Source organism: Eutrigla gurnardus (assembly GCF_963514095.1).
Source record: "Eutrigla gurnardus genome assembly, chromosome: 20".
NCBI lineage: Eukaryota > Metazoa > Chordata > Actinopteri > Perciformes > Triglidae > Eutrigla > Eutrigla gurnardus.
Window position 1 is genome coordinate 6975613 of NC_139931.1, and position 22865 is coordinate 6998477.

The 22865-nt window shown below is 42.4% G+C and overlaps 4 protein-coding genes across 9 annotated transcripts; 2 read left to right on the forward strand and 2 right to left on the reverse strand.

The window, feature by feature from the left end:
• The first annotated feature begins 623 nt into the window (after window positions 1-623).
• Window positions 624-13871, forward strand: rhot1a (ras homolog family member T1a). 4 transcript variants are annotated; one of them, XM_084036554.1, is made up of 20 exons: window positions 624-998; window positions 2652-2710; window positions 3109-3190; window positions 3326-3369; window positions 3452-3505; window positions 3641-3693; window positions 4098-4206; window positions 4893-4994; window positions 5194-5292; window positions 5397-5505; window positions 5644-5764; window positions 6091-6175; window positions 6346-6491; window positions 6647-6747; window positions 6846-6976; window positions 7346-7429; window positions 7601-7723; window positions 7814-8016; window positions 9246-9368; window positions 12737-13871. In XM_084036554.1, exons 1-20 carry the CDS (start codon window positions 962-964, stop codon window positions 12852-12854), a joined length of 1983 nt encoding a protein of 660 aa, XP_083892680.1. In that variant the 5' UTR covers window positions 624-961; the 3' UTR covers window positions 12855-13871. The 4 variants fall into 4 exon arrangements, with proteins under 4 accessions (XP_083892680.1, XP_083892683.1, XP_083892681.1 ...); XM_084036557.1 differs by lacking the exon at window positions 12737-13871 and adding an exon at window positions 10121-10298; XM_084036555.1 differs by lacking the exons at window positions 9246-9368; window positions 12737-13871 and adding an exon at window positions 10121-10298.
• A 173-nt stretch (window positions 13872-14044) lies between these two features.
• On the forward strand, window positions 14045-20536 carry LOC311031009 (uncharacterized protein). 3 transcript variants are annotated; one of them, XM_084037097.1, is made up of 10 exons: window positions 14045-14155; window positions 14239-14316; window positions 14434-14466; window positions 14733-14819; window positions 15074-15162; window positions 15233-15387; window positions 15465-15533; window positions 15619-15705; window positions 15784-15849; window positions 19793-20536. In XM_084037097.1, exons 1-10 carry the CDS (start codon window positions 14093-14095, stop codon window positions 19828-19830), a joined length of 765 nt encoding a protein of 254 aa, XP_083893223.1. In that variant the 5' UTR covers window positions 14045-14092; the 3' UTR covers window positions 19831-20536. The 3 variants fall into 3 exon arrangements, with proteins under 3 accessions (XP_083893223.1, XP_083893222.1, XP_083893224.1); XM_084037096.1 differs by lacking the exon at window positions 19793-20536 and adding an exon at window positions 16001-16439; XM_084037098.1 differs by lacking the exons at window positions 14434-14466; window positions 19793-20536 and adding an exon at window positions 16001-16439.
• LOC311031005 (nuclear factor 7, brain-like) lies at window positions 17304-18910 on the reverse strand (the record flags this gene model as incomplete). Its single annotated transcript, XM_084037089.1, has 1 exon — window positions 17304-18910. The coding sequence occupies one exon, from the start codon at window positions 18908-18910 to the stop codon at window positions 17450-17452; it is 1461 nt and encodes a 486-aa protein (XP_083893215.1). The 3' UTR covers window positions 17304-17449.
• Window positions 20537-20755: 219 nt separating the features above from the next.
• Window positions 20756-22216, reverse strand: LOC311031438 (nuclear factor 7, brain-like; the record flags this gene model as incomplete). The annotated part of the gene is made up of 1 exon (XM_084037750.1): window positions 20756-22216. One exon carries the CDS (start codon window positions 22214-22216, stop codon window positions 20756-20758), a length of 1461 nt encoding a protein of 486 aa, XP_083893876.1.
• Between the last annotated feature and the right edge of the window lie 649 nt (window positions 22217-22865).

The window sequence follows — 22865 nt, forward strand, 5'->3', positions numbered from 1 at the left end:
AAGACTCCCATCCAATTACATTAACTGACACTGATTCTGATGCTCAAGCTCAGACGTCGGATAATACTGCATTGGGATGTAAAATCTACTCTATATATACACCCCTGACTCAACAACAGTAAATGTTGTAAATTAATGTTATCATATCATGCTTTAATATTGAACATGTTTCATGACACCATGACCTTAAAAAAAATAAATTGTAAGTGTGTGGTTTAATTTGAGATAATTTATATTCATATACTGTATAATAAAATGTGCACTATATTGTGAAACAAGGAGATTTAAATGTATTTATTTTTTTAGAAAACATGACTTCAGGAACACTTGAACTTGATAAATCATGAATATGTTACTGCAATATGGCCTATAACTTTGGTGTAACATTTGCTTATTATCATTATTATTATTATTAATATACATATTATCTGCTCAGTGAGTCAACATAAGATTGCTATTTTAATATATTATATTTTCCTTTTTTAATTATTTTTCGGAAACCCTTCACTAATGTCATCAGATGGAAGGAAACAATATATTGTTATTTACCGCTTGGCGCCAGAGAGCAGCATAACGCGTTTTAAAATTCCCGTTGAAGTTTGTCCTGCACGACTTGCTGTAGTTGCCGGGTGTTGGAGGTCGGGCATGCCCATGAAACATCCCCTGCGAACTGCTATGCGGGCGCCGAAAAGAGTGTGATTAACAGGACATAGCAGAGACATGTAACCCCAGCCCTTCTTTATATTGCATTTACCCCGAGTGGATCACACGCAAGCCGAGCAGAAGCGCGTAGGAAACACGGAGGAGCGCCGAAAACGGTCCGTCCGTTTTGTCCTACAAAGGCGCCGAGAGTTTGACAGCGGCAGGACTTCACTGCGCAGGCCTGACAGTTAGGAGCGGCAGCCGAAGGACTTCATGAGAGCATAAAGACTCCTTTCTGTCGAGGGAAGCGAGCTAAAACATGAGGAAGGACGTGAGGATACTACTTGTAGGGGAACGTAAGTCACGAGTGTCTTTAACCGCGAAGCCGCTCAACGGTTTATCAGCTAGCTAACATGCTAGTGAGGGAGCTAGAAGCTACAGCTAGCAGATGCACCCAGTGAATCTGACAATACACTAAGCACTGGGATTAAACATATTTATATATATTTGTATTGATATAGTGTGCTGTGAAATCCAACATGGTATATTAATCATACACAGTCACTGTAATTTATCCAAAGGTTATGATGGGCTTTGGCTTCTGCCTGGTGCTCTCATGGTATCTCATGGTGCATGATACTCCATCACGAGCTTTTCCATGTACTGCCATGTCTCCATACTTAATACAGTACTTCTCATAACCACACACATCTGACGATGAGGCATGGCGAATTTCCCCCTGCTGTGAATTGTTTTGTAGACAAATGCCTCACAATTTAGAGGCTGTGAGTAGAAGGCATTTTTTTTTATTATTGATAATGACCTGAGCAATTATTCAGTTATTAAAATAGTTGCTGGTAAATGTCCTGGTAATTGACCAATTGTTCCAGCTCTAGCTGGCACAGAGATGCACTGTATGTTGAACAGGATTATGGGTAAATCTTTCCTCAGGACCCTGGAGCGAGGGCCGAATCGAGCTAAAGAGGCAGTAGATCCCATGTTAACTGTGTTTCACCTGGTGTGTTGTCTGTAAAGCATGTTGTCAATACTATTTATAGTTCAGTCATAGCCACGCAGGTTGCCCTACATTGCCACATTAGGCAGGGTGGTACTGACTGTTCCTGAGAGAGTTGCAGCCAATGTTACATACCTACTCCAGTGTTGTGAAGTTCAGTACAGCTTGTTGGCTTACAGATAGCAGAAAGCCTGTCAAGACACTGGGGGGCTGCAGAGGTGCAGTTGAGGATTATCTTCATCATTCATTCATCTGACGAGCATTGCTGTGATGAATTGTTTGGCCTCCACACTGTTGTTAAATACAGACCACCATCCCAGAGAGCAAGTGGACATCATGGGTTTTCTTTAATCAACAGTCAAAACTGATTATATTCAATTTACAATAATATACAATGGAGAAGCATCACATTTTATAAGGTGGAAACTGTGAATATTTGGCATATCTGCTTGACAAATCACATAAGACATTCATTCATGACTTTAAAATGACTTTCCCCAACTTTGTATAACTGAATGTAACAAATACATACATAGATAGACATTTACTCAATTGTAATGCATTTTAAAATGTATAATAAATCCCAGACCAGCATATTTTCAGAGATAAATAAGCTTCTTCCTGGTAATTCAAGTGGGAATGTGGTGGAATCATAATCTGTAAATTATAGAGTAGACTTCTATATTAAAAATGCACTCTCATTGAAATATTAGTAAGTAACGGTGCAACTCTATCCATCGTGGTGTTGATCTCAGACTATGTTATTCCACACTGTATTGTGGCTTTGCTCTGTGCTGTAATTTAGTGAGTGCTCGTCTGAGAACTGTTGCACTTGGCTGCGGCTCTCAACCCTCTTCAGCAGCTCTTATCCGTGCCCTGTCACTTAACACATTTCCAAGACCACGCGATAAAAACTGTAGAGAGATCTCGTTTGTCAGTTAAAACACTGGTGTAATGCCGAATAGTAATAAAATGTTTTCCTTTGTCAACACAGCCAAGGTGGGGAAGACATCGCTGATAATGTCTCTGGTCAGTGAGGAGTTTCCTGATGAGGTATGTATCAACAGGCAATCAGAAGAAAGATGTGGTAGAATTCATAATCAAATCTCGCTGTCGCTCTCTCTCTCTTTCCTTTCTCTTTCTTTCTGTCTCTCTCTATCTGACTGTAGCTTACATTCTGTATATTATATTGTCCTATATAACAATAAAAAGTAACAGGATCTAGATGATGATGCTCATAAATAATGTAGTTAATTTGCTAAATTAGAAATATCCTCTGACAATAATTAAAAAAAAAAAAATCTCATATTGTGACATCGCTGATCCTAATTAAATATATTTTAGATTTGGCTGTTATCTGATGATGTAAGAAGGTGGAAATAAAAGACTTGTGTAATATTTACTGAGGCTTGTTTTGTCAGACGTTTGGATCATTGTCTTCTGTCTTCCAGGTTCCTCTCCGAGCTGAGGAGATCACCATCCCAGCCGACGTCACCCCAGAGAGGGTGCCCACACATATCGTGGACTACTCGGGTAAGCACTCCTGCAAGATTGATATAATAAATTATCCCTACTTCTTATTAACAGGAATATAGTTGATTTGGTAACAGTTAGGCTTAATAACATGTAAAGGGCTGCACTGATGTGTCTTTTTGACACCGTTTTTAGAAGCAGAACAGTCAGATGAGCAGCTGTTCCAAGAAATATCAAAGGTTGGTTTCACCTAATTCTCACTCTCATCTGCTCTTGAATTGTCTGTATCCCATGCATTAATATTGCTATTTGACTTTCCAGGCAAATGTTATCTGCATAGTCTACTCCGTCAACAACAAGAAGTCCATTGAAAAGGTGAACATGGTTTCTCTCAGTTCTCTCTGTGTATGTGAAACAGGATGCTGTTATGCATATCGTCGTAATCTGAGAAAATTGATTTGTGAATGCTTGTGCGGCTGCAGTGATTGATGTCGTGCTTTACTCCCCTAGGTGACAAGCCATTGGATTCCCCTCATAAATGACAGAACGGACAAGGACAGCAGGTGTGTGTTCATGTCACTCACCAACAGATGCATGTTGTGTGTTTGTGTTGTGGTGGTGCTGCATCTAAAAGCTCCAAATCTGAGTGTTTCCTTATCACTTTATCAGCAAATGATTTACTTGATTAATTGTTTGGTCTGTAAATGCCAGAAAGTAGTGATACTCATATTATCCCAGGGTCCAAATGTCTTATTTTGTCCAACGAGCAGTCCAAAACTCAAATAATTCAGTTTACAATCATATAAAACAGACAGAACCAGCAAATCCTCACTTTCTGAGTTCTTGGCATAGATGATAAATCTACTATCAAAAGTGCCACCTATTACTTCTTTTTCGATCCAACTAATTGATTAATTGACTAATCCTGGGAGCTCTAATGATGTAGTAATGAATGGCTTTCCTACAGGGTACCATTGATCCTTGTGGGAAACAAGTCAGACTTAGTGGAACACAGCAGCATGGAGACCATCCTGCCAATCATGAATCAATACCAGGATATCGAGACCTGTGTAGAGGTAAGTCATCAATTCACACATGTATGTAAAAAAAACCCTTTGGAACCATGGAGGCTGGGCTGTTTTTGGAGGTTTCCACTTAAAAAAAAAAAAGGTACTTTGATGAAACACTTGAGAGTGTGTGCAGGACGGCTCGGCCCCCAGCTGCTCTTGGGCCGGCTCCAACTGCTGACTCCACTTACACTCTGACCGAGTCATTAATAGATTGATATTACTGAACCCTGCGGTCTAAGGCCGTGGCCCGCTGACTGGCGGACGCCAAGTATGTTGAGAGGATTGGCTGACGTGGAGGAAGCCGCTCTCTGTTTGCATTACTGTTTTCAAATGCCTCTCTGTCTGCATGAGACGGCGGCTCAGTCATGCCGTCCTCAGCTGTATCAGTTACAAGTTTAATGAGGGAGACGAGGAGGACGTGAGAGAAGACACATACAGCGTGAATTCAGTTGCACAGCTGGTGAGAGTTGAACACGTATGAAAGACGCGTGAACCAGTGTTTTACTGCTGACTCAGTGGACCAGACCCAGCGTTGGTTCCATCCTGCTTCTCGAAATACTTGGATTTCTGTGTTTATTTATCAGTGGCAAAAGAAGTATAAAGATCTTTTACTTTACTTGTAATTTAAAAATACTTTATTAATAGTTTGATAGCTTGTTCAGGACATTCACACACTTTTTTTCCCCCCTCAGTGCTCTGCCAAAAACCTGAAGAACATCTCTGAGCTATTCTACTACGCCCAGAAGGCCGTTCTCCACCCGACGGGACCCCTGTACTGCCCAGAGGAGAAGGAGGTGAGACCTATATGGTAGATTCAGCAGACATTTTGACTTGTCATAGGAAAAGGTCTATTCAAGGACCCGAAAACTGATGCAGCTCAATGCAATTCAGCTTTTCCGCTGTGTCACCTGGGCCCGTCTCAGCTCCGAAATCTTTCTGCATTTTATAAGTAAATGCAACTACCTTAAATATTACATTTCTCCTGTTTTACAGTTGAAGCCTGCTTGCATTAAGGCATTAACTAGAATCTTTAAAGTGTCCGACCTGGACAACGACGGCATCCTTAATGACAATGAGCTCAACTTCTTCCAGGTAACTGTCACTGTCAACATTGTTTTTCACATCCGTTTTAACATGAACCAAACTTGAAATTACTTTGCATACTTCAACATATCACTTGTTGTGTATGTTTATAGAGAACATGCTTCAATACACCGCTGGCACCTCAGGCTTTAGAGGATGTAAAGAATGTGGTCAGGAGGAACATGGCAGATGGAGTCAAGGACAACGGACTTTCACTCAAAGGTCAGGCGCTCTTTTCCTTTCTTTTTTCCACAACCTTCCTCTTTCCTCCATCGTCAAAGTCAATCCAATCCCTCTTTTTTGTTTTTTCTTTTGTGACAATTTCTGATTTTCTACCTCTTCCATCCTCCTGCCTTGTAGGCTTCCTGTTCCTGCACACACTCTTCATACAGCGAGGCCGACACGAGACCACCTGGACTGTGCTGCGGAGGTTTGGTTATGACGACGACCTGGAGCTCACACAGGAATACCTGTTCCCCCTGTAAGTGCAGCTTTGCAAGAGTCAAACTTTATTTGTGGCATTTATGTTTATTGTTATTTTGAAGGTAACGTTGAGAAAAGAACGGTTTGAAGATAGCTTTTACCCTGCTAAATCAGCTGTTTGACAGCGCTACAGTGTTGATGATACAAGTGTTAATTATATGGACTTACCAGGACGATGGAGTAGTCAAAAGAGCTTGTTCCTCTTTATATGAACTCATTTTGATATGGCGGATCATTTCCTCTTCTTGACTGAATTGTGTGAGTGATCCTGACCAGTTGAACAGAGCTGTCTGTGAAATGATTGTTTCTGTCCCTGTCACGCAGGATAAAGATCCCCCCAGACTGCACCACAGAGCTAAACCACAACGCGTACCTCTTCCTCCAGAGTGTCTTTGACAAACACGACAAAGTGAGTGGTTGGAAATGTGTACAAATGAATTTCATCTTTTTATTTATTTCTTATTTTTATTGATAAATATAGTTGATATTTTTAAGCATGGTCACTTTTCTCCTCAATGAGTTTATCCATACCAAGTAACATGTTAACCATGTTTTTTGTGTGCACTTGGTACGATCCAGGACAGAGATTGTGCACTTTCGCCAGAGGAGGTGAAGGACTTGTTCAACGTGTTTCCCTACATGCCCTGGGGTCCGGATGTCAACCACACGGTCGGCACTAATGAACAGGGATGGATCACATACCAGGGTTACCTCTCCCAGTGGACGTGAGTGTGGCACGCATTCCTTAACGTACACCTATGCTCATGAAACATTTACAATACTGCAGATCATAATTATGTAGAGCACACAGAACATCTTACAAACTTATGCTCCTGTAGGTCCTTGTGCTGTCGGACTCATCATGACTTTTCTTTGGCAGGTTAACAACATATTTAGATGTACAGCGTAGTTTGGAGTACTTGGGTTATCTTGGCTACTCTATCATCTATGAACAGGAGTCCCAAGCTGCTGCCATCACAGGTAAGGGATCGTAATTAAATTCACCTCTATTTTTGTGTTTTTTTTACAGCGTGTCGCCGTTGATCACGTATGTTCTTATGCATTCCCTGTTCTTTCAGTGACGCGAAACAAGCGCATTGATCTGCAGAAGAAACAGACCCAGCGCAGTGTCTTTCGCTGCAACGTCTTGGGGGCCCGGGGCAGCGGGAAGAGTGGCTTCCTCCAAGCTTTCCTGGGCAAGAACCTGCAGGTCTGTGGAAATAGTGGCTGTACATAATTCTTGCTGGACACACAGAGGGATCAAGATCAAATCACCTGTTTGCATAAATTTACTAAACTTGAAAAGCTAGAAAAATGTTGGTGTAAGATGATGAACCTCTGTTTATTGGTGGACGTAGGAAACGTTATGACTGCTCAGATACAAGCAGCACAAGTGTTTTAAAGCAAAAAAAGGCAACAAATTAAACTTGATCCACCTCAGAAGGGACAAAATTATAATACAAAGCTGTTCATAATTTAGTCAACTTCCAGAGATGGAGCACACAAGTCAGGGTCAAAGGGGACCATCTTATAAGCACATACAAGTCTTGATGGGTGTCTTGTTGTTTATCCACTACAGAAACAGAGGCGGATTAGAGAAGACCACAAGTCCTTCTATGCCATCAGCACAACTTACGTTTATGGTCAGGAGAAGTACCTGCTGGTAAGAAACGTTCACTCCTCATCTGGTTTCTGGATTACTGTTACATAATCTGGATATATTAGACTTCACTGTGTATCAGTATTAGTGCACTGCAAAACGTTAATCCCTCCATCTGCACACTCTCCCTCTCTCTCTCTTGCTCTGTCCCCACGTCTCGTCCGCACACCTCAGCTCCATGAGGTGATGCCAGATTTCGACTTCCTGTCAGAGGCGGACCTAGCCTGTGATGTGGTTTGCCTGGTGTACGACATCAACAATCCACGCTCTTTTGAATACTGCGCCAAAGTGTACAAGGTATGTACGCTCATCAGATGCAAAGAGGCTTGTGAGGCCCCCCTTTTATATACGTTCTAACCAGTAACATTCAATGGGTGTGTCGGGCAGCAATACTTCATAGACAGCAAGACGCCATGCGTGGTTATCGCCGCCAAGTCGGACCTGCACGAAGTACGGCAGCACTACAGTCTCTCACCGCTCGAGTTCTGCCGTAAACACAAGCTCCACCCACCCCAGCCGTTCACGTGCAGCGCACCCGACGCACCCAACAAAGACATCTACACTAGACTCACCACGATGGCCATGTATCCGTGAGTATTATTAGGTCTCAGTTTATTAACCCTTTACACCTCCTCTATCCTCCACGCCCATCTTTTCCACTTTTACCTCTACTGGATGTATGTATCAGACAGCAGCCACAGTATTCAAAGGTTAGAGCGTGGGGAAATGAATGACCATGTACATGCTGCATTCTACCAGAGAACTTTGGACCGACTAGATTTGGACCGTTGCACCCAAAACATACAAATGCATATTCATGCTCCCTTGTGTAAGTTAGTCTTGTCTGTGGTGGTGCAGTAATGGTAGGTCAAGGTTAAGGTAAATCCTATGACCGTATCGAACCTGTGGAGTGTCTTAAATCCTCAAAGCTTGTTGATCAGATTAGATTTCAGAGTAGATTAATTGGCACTCAACGGGACGTGTCCACTTAATCCCATTTTAGTGGGCCAGAAATCCTATTGTCTACATTTGAATGAAAGCAGCAGATGTGCTGCACTCTAACCCATGAGTCATAAGGCTATCTGCCGATTGAGGGTGAATTCTTCGCCTCACTTTTTTGGTTAATTACCACTACTGCATATATATGAGGATACATTTCACAACGATAGACTTTGACTATCACTGATTGTTACCATGGATATGTGTCTCTTAGTTTGGTTAACGTTTTAGGTCTAAAATAGGTCTTTAATTTTGTGAAACTGTCTAACTTGGATTTAATTAATGTAAGAGGAAAATCTAAGACTATACTAACACTATAGACAAGTTGAAGCCCATGTCTCAAAAGGAAACCTTTCTTCTTAGTGGTGTTTTGATGCTTCATGTTTCTAAAGTGGTTTAAAACTGTGGCGGGAAATCGGTCACAGAAACCTTTGAGTGGCCAAAAGTTGCAGATTTTGAAAGCTTTTGCATTTAGTTCTTTATTCGCCTTTATTTATTCTCTGAATTTCTTGTCTTGTTTTGACTGTTCCTTTCCTTTCTTTGTGGTTTCCCCCTCCTTTACGTTTAGACTTTTTACATTAAATTATCGATGTTTCCCTGTCAATAATACTTTGGTTTACTTTGTCGAGGACGTGAAGGTAAATGGCAGTAGTGCAGGTGTCCGTTCATTTAGCTAAGTGGTTAACGTTAAAGTTCTTATCTACCTGGCTTTGGCCTCCTCTTCCTCCTCCCCCTCCTCCTCCTCCTCCCTGTGTGTTGTTTGGTGTGTATTGTCTTTCTATGGTGGTGAATACACGCATCTTTGTGTGTCTTTCCGCAGCCACGCCCGTCTGCGCTGCATGTGCGCCTCCAACAGGTGCACCTATTGCCTGTGTCAGAACCTGCTCAAGTTGGAGCTGCTGCGCAATATTAAGGCCCAAATCCACAGGGTCATGTTCAACAGGTTCATACGTAGAAAATAAGCTCTAGTGATTTAGCATAGACTCATTCCTCCTCTCTGTGTTTCCTGATTCTCCCCCCCAAGCTCTCTAACACCAGTGATGGTGACAGCTCCTCTGCTTTCCTCCAGTGCTCAGCTTTGGTCAGGTTTACACTGCATATCCACTCGTGCCAAAACATGTTGTAAAGTCTTCTATTGTGAATCATTTTATACTACGTTGATTGATTTTTGTAGGAAAATGTTTGCGTGCCGCTGTGCTGCCATCCTTAGGGATGAACTGTCTTGCTCAGCAAGTTGATGCTTGTTGACCTTTGGTTTTATAGTTCAAAGTTACTCTCTCATGCCAAAATAACCCCTTAAAATGAGAGATGTCAGTCTTAACTTCAGGGCTCCTAAGTTCTCAGTCTAGTTGGGACAATATCACCAAATCGCCGCACTGGACTGGTATACCAAAGTTTACCACTAGGCGTCGCACTTGACTCAATATGTTTTTAAAATAATAAAAAAAAACTATATATTTTTTAATTATATGTAATTCAGTCTGATCTGACTGCAATGAACACATCGTCACCCATAGCAACAGGAAACTCCCACCCCTTATCTTAGCATCGGTTGCTCTCGACAGATTTCTGAATTGCTGGGGAATAGAAGAGTCCTAGTGGTACGATACGAGCAAAATTAAAAGTGAGCTGCATTCCCGTTTTTTTTGTCATGAATCCCGTTGGTCATACAAGGTGTTTTGGTCTCTGCTCCAGCTCCAGCCAGCCCTCCGGCTCGCTGTACAGTTTGACACAGCGAAGTGTGATCACGCTGTGCCAGCTAACTCGCAGGCTGCTAGCCAGGGAGGTGACAGTGTGTTGGAAACCGTGTGAAAAATGCATGTTTTTTTTTGCATGTGCAGTGCAAATTGGCTCCTAATACTAACCCCCATACATACGAGAAATATGTTAAAAAAAATGTCATTTAATTCAGAGGAATATACATTTACTTAATTTTGGAGATATCTGAATAGTTTTTATAGACTGCTATAAATTATGACAACGCAACATATCCATATTGTTCAGCCACTTAATCATTCGGACAAAGTATCTATTGAAGCACTAGCACTTGAATTTAAAAAAATAATAAAGATAAATATGAATTAGGGGATTTCATGTGTGAATTTTGACAATGAAGTTTTCAGAAGTGACCATACAACCTTCTTTTGTAAGAGTTGCTGGTTCCCTCCTGTCCTGCAGTGGATATGCAAACTGTAAATCCTGACTAACAAGCGCTTTATTTGCACCGACAATGACAGAAACCAGCCATTCGGTTTGTGCTTCATCCAAACTGAAAACGTCATCGATGTCTGCATGTTTGATTTTCCTTTCGATCACATAGAAGTATTCAAATTCCACGGCACCAAATAGTGCTTGAATGATTAATAATCTATGTTTTCAGTCTCGCTTTGTCCTTATTTCCATTCCTAACACTGAAGTCTACACCCATAGGAGACACATTCACTTGAAAAGCATAATGTTCTCCTGTGGGTTCCAACTTCATAAATGTCACAGGCTTGATGTTTAAAATCAAAATGTGTCTCTTTGATGTTGAAGATGATTGTATTGTTGTGTACCAATCACCGTGTCATTTCATCCTGTTTCTCCTGTCTTGTATTTCCTGTCCTTTGTGTTTCCCCTCCCACTCTGTAGGTGTTCATACACATGTTTTTGGCTGCCCCTCTTCCTCTTCCTCTTGCACGTGTTCACCCTCTGCTAATCTGTCTGCTGTTGCGTTGCATGGCTTCACCTGTCCTCTTCCTCTCTGGACGACCAGAGGCGTGCCTCAGCCCTTAGCTTGGGAATAGGTTACTCATCTGTCCATCTGTACTGCAATGGAAGCTTGGTGTTATTGGATCACATGAATGGTTGAATGTGTGTGTGTTTTTTTGGGGGCAAATGTGTGATTTTCTTCAGACCAACAATGCCATAAAAACCAGAGTTCATGCACCCAAGCAGAGCTCCATTCTGTCACATTGCATCCAGCACTAACCTTTTGTCTTGATATGGTTTTTAAACTCTGGGAGTTGTTGACACTATTAATAGCACGACACTTAACGGTCCAGCCTTGGCAGGTCATGGGCCGACACACCACATTGAATGCCCGACGTGTTTTCTAAAAAAAGTGGATCGTTTGACTTGGAAGTCCTCTTGCATAATGTGCAATGATAAAACTGAGATTACACGCAATAGCAGATTGTGTCAGGCAGCAGCAGATAGAGGGGAAAAGACTGATAAAACGGGATGGAGATGAATAGAACATGCACTATATTTCCAAAGAAACTCACGATTTCAGAGATGTTTTAAAAATGTATTTTAACCGTGACGACGAGAGTCACGGCTCAACCTTTCTAGTCTGGCTGCCGTGTGGTGTGTTTGTCGTTGTTTGACGTGTGCGGTGACATTTGACCAGTTATGCTGCCAACATGGTTGAGTTTGTGCTACTAAGGTTTGTGTTGTATTTGAGGTCCCTGACTCTTCAGGCTCTACCTAGTGTGTGCGTGTGTGTGACTGGCTGTGTGTTTAAGGCTGATGGGCTGGGTGGAGGCTGTTTGGGTGGGGCTTCCTGCTATTAGAGGAGGATTTCAGCTTGACTCAGCAGGTTTCAGCCGTCTCTAATGTGGAGGGTCCGTCTTTATGGAGGTCTCTGCCGAGCAGCTAATTCCCCCAGAAAGGTAAAGGCAGAAGCAACATCCACAGAGAGCGAGAGAGAGGGATGTTACAGTTTTATACGGGACCAGCGAGTACGTGTTGGATAAATCCAACTCTTCTATTCAGCATCCGTTTGTCAGGTCATATGTTCATATTTATGTCCCGAAGCGTTTCAGAGAGACTTATCGGAGTCTTTATAGGAGTAGTTCCACGTCTTATCGCGTGAGCTATGTGAATATGGTGGTAAAGGCTTGTTTCTCTCCTGGTCCTACAGGGTCCTAGTGGGCCCAATTTGGGTTTGCTGTCTCCATTGCTTTTTTTCTTTGCTTGCTTTTCTTGTAGTCTGTAAAGTTCCCCAGTGTTTGGCGGCTAGGTGTTAACCTAATTTTAATAGTTATTATGTATATTTCCAGTTGCTGCTTAGTCCAACACCTTTCCCTTTTCTTCTCCCCCAAACCAAATAAAACCAACTGTCAAGAGAAAGCATGTGTTGCTGCTTCAAGCTGGTATCGCAGGGCGCTGATATTAGTCTCTTACGGTCCTGATATTAAGATGTTTCCACTGGAGATGGAGCACATGTCTTTGTTTTGTCATTTGGCAACCCCTTCCCTCACTGTGGTTTCACCAATGGAGTAATATCATGTTATAGCCTACTGTCGGTCTCTTGCCCCCTCCTCTCAGGCACATGGCTCAGGCGGACCTGAAGAACTCCACCTTCTGGCTGAGAGCGAGCGTTGGTGCCACCGTGTTCGCCGTGTTGGGCTTCGCCATGTACAGAGCACTTCTCAAACAGCGGTGATGAGACGGCGTGAGACGGCTACTTCCCCCCCCCTCTGTTGACTCTGCCCCTTCCCTCCTACCTGAAAGACTCAGAATGAAGGGCTGACTAACCACCCGGGCCATTGCCTCAGCCCCCAACTCCACCTCATCCCCTTTCCCACAATGCAACACGGGCGACAAACAAATGAGAAAAATCATCGGTACATTTTATATGCATTTAAAAAATGGAAGAGTGGTTTTGTTTGTTGTTAATGTTGTGGGGAAATTTGTAAATGCTGACTTGAATTCTGTGATCAGAAGTCAGACGCTACAAGGCACTGGATGTTTTCAGCTGATCCAGTGCTCTTTTGTTCCCTCAGGTCAGTATTTTTAGTTAGAAGGTTGGAGACCAGACAGGCAGCCATACACAGCAACACCGCAAAGGGACTTCAGTCTGTTAATAGATGTGTATATGCAGTATATTATGTATGTATTCCTCAGAACTTTTAGGATTGGACCCACAGACCGCATCACAAGCCAGAAGCAACACCTACAGTAGGTGTTAGCCATACATCTAACCATAGTGGTCATAATTGGCATGCACTTGTTTATTTCGTGTGTTAATTTATTAACCTGTTTCTTTTGTTTTCCTGTCTGTTTTGAGTGCACCGGTTAAAACGGATGGAGGGAATTTACATTTTCCATGTATTTTTGTATTTAGTGTTATCGAGTGTATCATGATTTTTCTGCTTTTTTGTTTTTATTATTCTGGTTTTCAAATAGAGTTAAATAAATGTCCCTTATGTTATATTTTTATGAAGTTAGAAGCACCGTAGAGCAACAGATTACGCTATTAACGGCCATTCAAAGCACCTCTTCCACCTTAAAACTATAAAAAAGTGTTTCTTCTCATTCTTCTCTTCTCCAGCATTTACAATAAAGACTTGTACGATCTGGCCCTGCCGTGTACGCGTATGATTGGGTGAAATGACAGCTAATTTAATGAGGAAAATGAAAATGGTTTTAAATATCTATATCTGTAATAAATGACATTTACACCCACAGATGTTGTGTTGGCGTGTCCTTGACGGGAGGAGTAGAGGGGTCATTTCAAAAGCGTGTAAATAAACTGTTGTCGTGGACATAATGGAGAAGTTAGTGGGTGATGGGGGGTGTTATGATGCTGTTCTCAGCCTGAGCGAGGAGGAAGTCACCGCAGGTAGACGGTAATTTCACTCTGTGGCTACTGGCTGTTTTACTTCTCTACTGAGGGATAACATGTCTACAGATGGGATTAAATTGTTTTTTGAAGGCTTCCTGCAGAAAAGAAAAGACACTATGGTGAGTTACAAACTCTTTAATGTGAGGAAATGTTTATAAAAAGTGACTTTGCTTGCTATACATCTATTTTTTGTTGTAACTAGAAATTGAGATGGGCGACGTATTGGTTCAGACTTCAAAATACAACCTTGTTCTTCTACACGCAGAAGAATGGCAGTGCTGTAAGTTTACTTTATAACAGTAAAATAATCAATTGAAGGATGGTTGCCGTTCTGGTAGAACTTTGCTTTTTTTTTTGTAAAGATCTCAAAGTTATGTTGACATTGCTCTCTTCACAGTCACACTTAAGAGGCCATTACTACATTTACACAGTAAGTCCTCTACAGTCACTGTTGATGTATGAGAAACTAAGTACATTTACTACACTACAATTTTGATGAAGGCTTATTTTACTTGAGTAATTCCACTTTATTCTATTCCATGCGTCTCCTATACTGCATTTATTTTACAGCTTCATTTAAAGATATGTTTAGGACACTAATACTAATATTCTTTAGCTGTGCGATAAAAGATCCGAGCACTTCCCTGCTTTGCCTCTCGTTAGGCGTCCTGAGTATTTGTCCACGTCTTTGGCCAGGTGCAGGCGGTGCGGGAGGTCCAGAGGGTTGACAGCAAGCGCTTCATGTTCGAGATCATCATGACCAATGGAAAGAGGAAAGTGTTGGTGAGTCGCCACCGTGGTTCGGTCGCAGGATTTGCAGGCTGTGTGGCAGGTCTGGTTCCAGGGGCCAAAGTGTGTGTGTGTGTGTGTGTGTGTGTGTGTGTGTGTGTGTGTGTGTGTGTGTGTGTGTGTGTGTGTGTGTGTGTGTGTGTGTGTGTGTGTGTGTGTGTGTGTGTGTGTGTGTGTGTGTGTGTGTGTGTGTGTGTGTGTGTGTGTGTGTGTGTGTGTGTGTGTGTGTGTGTGTGTGTGTGATCTAGGCAGCAGAGACAGCAGCTCTCAGAAAGGAGTGGGTTGGACGTCTGTGGCAAGCCATGAATCTTTCTACCTCAGACTCCAGGAGCACACAGTAAGTAAGAGGAGGACATTTCCCTTCATGACAGATCTAAACTATTAAAAATAACCCACCTTTTCCTCAGCGTTGAAGTGCATGATGAGCAGCCAGACAGATTAAACAGCAGCACACCGTTCTGCCCCTACGATGTGATTGGGTCTCTGCCTGACCACATCTGCCCGTCTGAGGAAACCCCGCAGCAAGACTCACTTCCAGCCTGGAGCTGCCAGCATCACAACGGTGAACTTTTAACTAATTTGCCTACCACCTTTTTTTTTTTTTTTGAGTCGTGGTTCTTCTAACTACTTTGCTTTCAGGTGACTCACTCAGTGGGTTGGACAATCCAGAGGACAGACAGGACTATGACATTTTGCCACCTCGAAAGAGTACGATCTTACATAAACTTGTATCATCTATTGTAACATAACATGCAGTGTGATGATGTTTAAATGTGATGCTGTGTCTCTTTAGAGGAACGTGAGATCAACGCTTCCATAGAGACGGACGAGGCTCTCTATGACTCCCCTCTCTCTTACAGGATCTCTGCTCAACATACAAGTGAGATCACATCTTTTTACCTTTTTAAATTCTTGGTAATACCAAGTTAATAATGAAATACCATTTTGTCCATCTCAGCCCCCACAGAAAGCATATACGACACGCCCAGCACTCTGTTGAGGAGGGAGCCTGATGACATTTTAGGTAAATCCTTCAACCTTTTCTTCTCACTTGTTCTCATTAGACGGCCACAGTTACTTACATTTGTTTGAAACAAAAGCCACATGTGAAACAGCTGCAAACATGTTCACACGTTCATATCCGAGGCTTTCAGCTGTCTGTGTTGTGGTTGCAGAGGAGCAGCCGGAGAACGCGGCCTACTGGAGGATATGAGGTCCAGTCAGAGGACACAGAAGACCGTCGCTGCCTGCTAAATCTTTTATATCTTATATATCTTTTATATGCTAGACAACATGCACGACAAATAGGTTCAACTATAGTATTTATTTCGACTCCTTCTGTACAATTTCAAGAACACTATAGTAATTTATAGTTATAGAGGACACACTGTACAGACACGGCACTCACACTATGGTTCACAACAGTCAAACATGTCACCTGCTTCACAGTATAAGAGAATACTCCACCAACCATATTGCTGTATGACACACACTTTGGACTGGTTTCAATGGGAATGGTTTGAGCTTGGTTGCAAAATCCTTAATGGGTTTGACAGAATACTAAAACTTTGTATGTGCACTATGAAAGGAAAATAAAACAAAGGCATGCACTTTCATATATATCATCTACTCTTATTCCACAGTTTAATTTCTTCTCTTTATCACATTTGTTTGTGTGTATTAATATTGAAGAAGCTTTGAAAGTAAACTAATGTTTAGTAAAAGTAGCGTGGGTCCCTGCTCTGAAGTCTAATATCACTTGATAAACATACGTACAGTGCAGTATTCATCACGCAAAAATTATATTGTAGTGCAGGTGTTGGGCTGAAAATGAGCACAAACGAAGCCTATGTAACAAGCAATGCATAAAAGTGATTTGAGCTTGAAAGCTCAAAAGCTTGAGGTGATGTGCAGTTGTCCAGACAGAGATGTCAGCCAGACAGTCCGAGATGCGAGTTGCAATGTGAGTGTCAGAGGACGGGGGAAAAGAGAGGAACAGCTGGGTGTCATCTGCGTAGCAATGGTAGGAGAATCCATGCGATGTAATAACAGAACCTAGTGATCTGGTGTATAGTGAGAACAGAAGCGGCCCTGATTTGTCAGGTATGATGTATACCAGGTGAGAGCAGAGTCAGTTATGCCAAGTTCAGCCAGAGTGGAGAGGAGGATTTGGTGGTTGACTGTGTCGAATGCAGCAGATAGGTCGAAGAGAATGAGAACGGAGGAGTGGGATGAGGCTCTGGCGTCTCGCAGGGACTCGTTCACTGTGAGGAGGGCCGTCTCAGTGGAGTAAGCAGTCCTGAATCCTGATTGATTAGGGTCAAAGAGGTCGTTCTGCGAGAGAATTTCATGTTACAATGTTCTTGCAGATTTAAGTTGCCCTCATGTGGATTTATACCCAGAAGAGAAATATTATCAAACAATTTCTGAAGGGTGTTCTACAGTCAAAGAAAAGACAAATAAGGAGTTTGTTCGTATGCCTGAAACTAAAGTGATATATAGAATCTGTCTGACAATCAACAGTCACACTTGGTAGAGGGATAACGGGGAGATTCTTACACCAACATTCAGTGTTTCTGAACAGTAAATCATCATTCAAATGAAACACTGATCTTTATGAAATCCTAATGAGTCGCTGAGAGCTCACCTCCCTCCCTGAACATCACAGAAACCTCACTTTCACACATTTTGATATCAGCAGGTCTAGCAACACTAGCTCGTCCGATACCAAACCTGGGGAAGAGTTTCTCAGTGAAAGTGTCTCTGCAAGTGCCGATGTGAGTCATGTCTTCAGGGTTGTAGAAAGACACCTTCCCCCCATCATAGTCCAGCTGGACTCTGATCCTCTGGAGACTCTTCTTCACTCTGACAGTCTCACCAGCGCCATAAGTGTATTCTCCATCCATATATAGTAAACGCCAGATTCCATATTCTGGTGAAGGAAATTTCTTTCCCTTCCTGTCATGTGACTCTTTAGCCAAACCTACTGACCAGAAAGGATGGTCTCCCACTTCCACCTCCCAGCTGTGTTTCCCTGAGCTGAAGCCCTCAGAACCCAGAACATCGGCATACTTGGTGCTTCTCTCTGGATTGTCAGGAATCTGCAGGTCTGAGTCTCCATGTCTCACCCTGGTCAGGTCATCAGACAGACTGAGATGGTCAGCTGCAGTGTTTGGGTCCAGAATGACAGGACTGAAGTGAACCATGTCCTTCATCTTCTCCCAGACCCTGAAGGACAGGTTGCCCAGATGCTTGGCCACATCTATCAGCCCCCCTGAGACCGGCTGTGGATCTGACCGTGAGGTCTGGACTCTGGTTCTGGTCTGAGTGGATTTATAACTGCTGAGGAACGGCACGTTGTCTTTCTGCAGGTCTTCTTCAACGGCAGAGATACTGTCTGACAGAGAGGAGATCTGATCCTGGATCACCTTCATATCTCTGCTGATCCTCTTCCCCTTCTGCTCCTCTTCCTCCCTCAGAGCTGCCAGTCTGGACTCCTCTTCCTCTCTCAGGAACTGGTGCAGCTTGTTGAACTCTGCTCTGATTCGTCTCTCTGTGGACAACAGCTGCTTCTTGGAGTGTTGAATCATTCCACTGTATGTTTCCTCCACTTGTTTGTGTATGTCCCTCTTGTCCTGCAGAGACTTCAAGTCACATCTCAGCCGGTCCTTCAGGTCTCTGACTGCTTGTTCTATAGGAACCACCTTGTGACCCTGGTGGAGAGAAGACTCACAGACAGTACACACAACTCCATCCTCATCCTCACAGAACAGTTTAGGCTTTGCTGGATGTTTACTACACACCACCTCCACCTTCTCCTCTCCCTTTTCTGTCTCAGGTGATCCCGTTTTCTGTCTCTCTTTGAAGGACTCAGCCAGGTCCTTCAGGGTGAAGTTCACTCCACAATGTTCTTTGGAGGATTTTCTTTTACAAACGGGACAGTTTTTGATCTTCGCCTTTTCCCAGAATTGTTCTAGGCAGCTTGAACAGAAGCTGGGGTTGCAGGTCAGAGACACAGGATCTCTGAAAGTCTCTGAACACAGGTAGCAGGTCAGGAAACTTTCAAAAAGCTCTTTCTCTGCCATTTCCTCTGGTGTGAATAATCCTTTAACAACAAGACTCACCAAATTCGTGTCCTTTTACTGATCACAATCCTATAACCGTGTTTGTAGGCGACGTCCTTCAGCCTGAAATGGCGTCTCACTTCAAGTATGTCGAGTCACCTTCAAGTTTCACTTCTCATCATTTTAAGTTAATCATTGACAGCCGACATATAATTTTTTCACCAGTAGATTCTACGGTGGCCCTGAAGGGCAAACCACAACAGCAAATGCACAACACAACAACAATTCAGACAACACCAGTCAACAGTTTGTTACACTATCACTATGAACGGCCCTCTTCACTTGGTTGGTTGCAAAAAATTGAGCAGATCGCATCGGCCAAAATCCAAGAGGGCGATGGACAAAATGCTGAACTAGATGCTTCAAAACCATCAGACAACAAAAGCAGTACCAAATTGCACGTTAAATATTTGCATATTCACGAATCTGCATTTGGTGGTGTAAAATTTTAACATGAGTGAATCTTATTAGATCACTTTGCGTTCTGTCGTTACAAGAACAAAACACAGTTTTAATGTAGCATGAAAAAGAGTCACAAAAAATTATTTACGAAAAAGTCATAGTATAGCATGTCGAAAAAAGTCATGAAAAAAGTCAAGAGAATAGTATGTCGAAAAAAGTCATAGTATAGTATGTTAAAAAAGACATAGTATAGTATGTTAAAAAAGACAGTATAGTATGTTAAAAAAGTTATAGTGTAGTATGTTAAAAAGTCATAGTAAAGTATGTTAAAAAGTTATAGTATAGTATGTTAAAAAAGTCAGTATAGTATGTTAAAAAAGTTATGGTATAGTAAAAGTCATAACTATCCGAAGCTTTCAGCTGTCTGTGTTGTGGTTGCAGAGGAGCAGCCGGAGAACGCGGCCTACTGGAGGATATGAGGTCCAGTTAGAGGACACAGAAGACCGTCGCTGCCTGCTAAATCTTTTATATGCTAGACAACATCCACAACCACGACAAATAGGTTCAACTATAGTATTTATTTCGACTCCTTCTGTACAATTTCAAGAACACTATAGTAATTTATAGTTATAGAGGACACACTGTACAGACACGGCACTCACACTATGGTTCACAACAGTCAAACATGTCACCTGCTTCACAGTATAAGAGAATACTCCACCAACCATATTGCTGTATGACACACACTTTGGACTGGTTTCAATGGGAATGGTTTGAGCTTGGTTGCAAAAACCCTTAATGGGTTTGACAGAATACAAAAACTGTGTATGTGCACAATGAAAGGAAAATAAAACAAAGGCATGCACTTTAATATATATCATCTACTCTTATTCCACAGTTTAATTTCTTCTCTTTATCACATTTGTTTGTGTATTAATATTGAAGAAGCTTTGAAAGTAAACGAATGTTTAGTAAAAGTAGCGTGGGTCCCTGCTCTGAAGTCTTCAGCTGGTGAATGCTATTAAGATTTTTGTAAACAGAAACTTATATCCAAAAATTACACTATATCTGCAACACTGTATTCACATAGGATTAAACTTACATCTAATATCACTTGATAAACATACGTACAGTGCAGTATTCATTACGCAAACATTATATTGTAGTGCAGGTGTTGGGCTAAAAAATGATTGACAATGACAATTTCTGAAGGGTGTTCTACAGTCAAAGAAAAGACAAATAAGGAGTTTGTTCGTATGCCTGAAACTAAAGTGATATATAGAATCTGTCTGACAATCAACAGTCACACTTGGTAGAGAGATAATGGGGAGATTCTTACACCAACATTCAGTGTTTCTGAACAGTAAATCATCATTCAAATGAAACACTGATCTTTATGAAATCCTAATGAGTCGCTGAGAGCTCACCTCCCTCCCTGAACATCACAGAAACCTCACTTTCACACATTTTGATATCAGCAGGTCTAGCAACACTAGCTCGTCCGATACCAAACCTGGGGAAGAGTTTCTCAGTGAAAGTGTCTCTGCAAGTGCCATTGTGAGTCATGTCTTCAGGGTTGTAGAAAGACACCTTCCCCCCATCATAGTCCAGCTGGACTCTGATCCTCTGGAGACTCTTCTTCACTCTGACAGTCTCACCAGCGCCATAAGTGTATTCTCCATCCATATATAGTAAACGCCAGATTCCATATTCTGGTGAAGGAAATTTCTTTCCCTTCCTGTCATGTGACTCTTTAGCCAAACCTACTGACCAGAAAGGATGGTCTCCCACTTCCACCTCCCAGCTGTGTTTCCCTGAGCTGAAGCCCTCAGAACCCAGAACATCGGCATACTTGGTGCTTCTCTCTGGATTGTCAGGAATCTGCAGGTCTGAGTCTCCATGTCTCACCCTGGTCAGGTCATCAGACAGACGGAGATGGTCAGCTGCAGTGTTTGGGTCCAGAATGACAGGACTGAAGTGAACCATGTCCTTCATCTTCTCCCAGACCCTGAAGGACAGGTTGCCCAGATGCTTGGCCACATCTATCAGCCCCCCTGAGACCGGCTGTGGATCTGACCGTGAGGTCTGGACTCTGGTTCTGGTCTGAGTGGATTTATAACTGCTGAGGAACGGCACGTTGTCTTTCTGCAGGTCTTCTTCAACGGCAGAGATACTGTCTGACAGAGAGGAGATCTGATCCTGGATCACCTTCATATCTCTGCTGATCCTCTTCCCCTTCTGCTCCTCTTCCTCCCTCAGAGCTGCCAGTCTGGACTCCTCTTCCTCTCTCAGGAACTGGTGCAGCTTGTTGAACTCTGCTCTGATTCGTCTCTCTGTGGACAACAGCTGCTTCTTGGAGTGTTGAATCATTCCACTGTATGTTTCCTCCACTTGTTTGTGTATGTCCCTCTTGTCCTGCAGAGACTTCAAGTCACATCTCAGCCAGTCCTTCAGGTCTCTGACTGCTTGTTCTATAGGAACCACCTTGTGACCCTGGTGGAGAGAAGACTCACAGACAGTACACACAACTCCATCCTCATCCTCACAGAACAGTTTAGGCTTTGCTGGATGTTTACTACACACCACCTCCACCTTCTCCTCTCCCTTTTCTGTCTCAGGTGATCCCGTTTTCTGTCTCTCTTTGAAGGACTCAGCCAGGTCCGTTAGGGTGAAGTTCACTCCACAATGTTCTTTGGAGGATTTTCTTTTACAAACGGGACAGTTTTTGATCTTCGCCTTTTCCCAGAATTGTTCTAGGCAGCTTGAACAGAAGCTGTGGTTGCAGGTCAGAGACACAGGATCTCTGAAAGTCTCTGAACACAGGTAGCAGGTCAGGAAACTTTCAAAAAGCTCTTTCCCTGCCATTTCCTCTGGTGTGAATAATCCTTTAACAACAAGACTCACCAAAGCCGTGTCCTTTTACTGATCACAATCCTAATGAACCGTGTTTGTAGGCAATGTCCTTCAGCCTGGAATGGCGTCTCACTTCAAGTATGTTGAGTCACCCTCAAGTTTCACTTCTCATCATTTTAAGTTAATCATTGACAGCTGAAATATCATTTTATCACCAGTAGATACTACGGTGGGCCTGAAGGGCAAACCACAACAGCAAATCACACAACACAACAACAATTCAGACAACACCAGTCAACAGTTTGTTACACTATCACTATGAACGGCCCTCTTCACTTGGTTGGTTGCAAAAAATTGAGCAGATCGCATCGGCCAAAATCCAAGATGACGATGGACAAAATGCTGAACTAGATGCTTCAAAACCATCAGACAACAAAAGCAGTACCACATTGCACGTTAAATATTTGCATATTCACGAATCTGCATTTGGTGGTGTAAAATTTTAACATGAGTGAATCTTATTAGATCACTTTGCGTTCCGTCGTTACAAGAACAAAACACAGTTTTAATGTAGCATGAAAAAGAGTCACAAAAAATTATTTACGAAAAAGTCATAGTATAGCATGTCGAAAAAAGTCATGAAAAAAGTCAAGAGAATAGT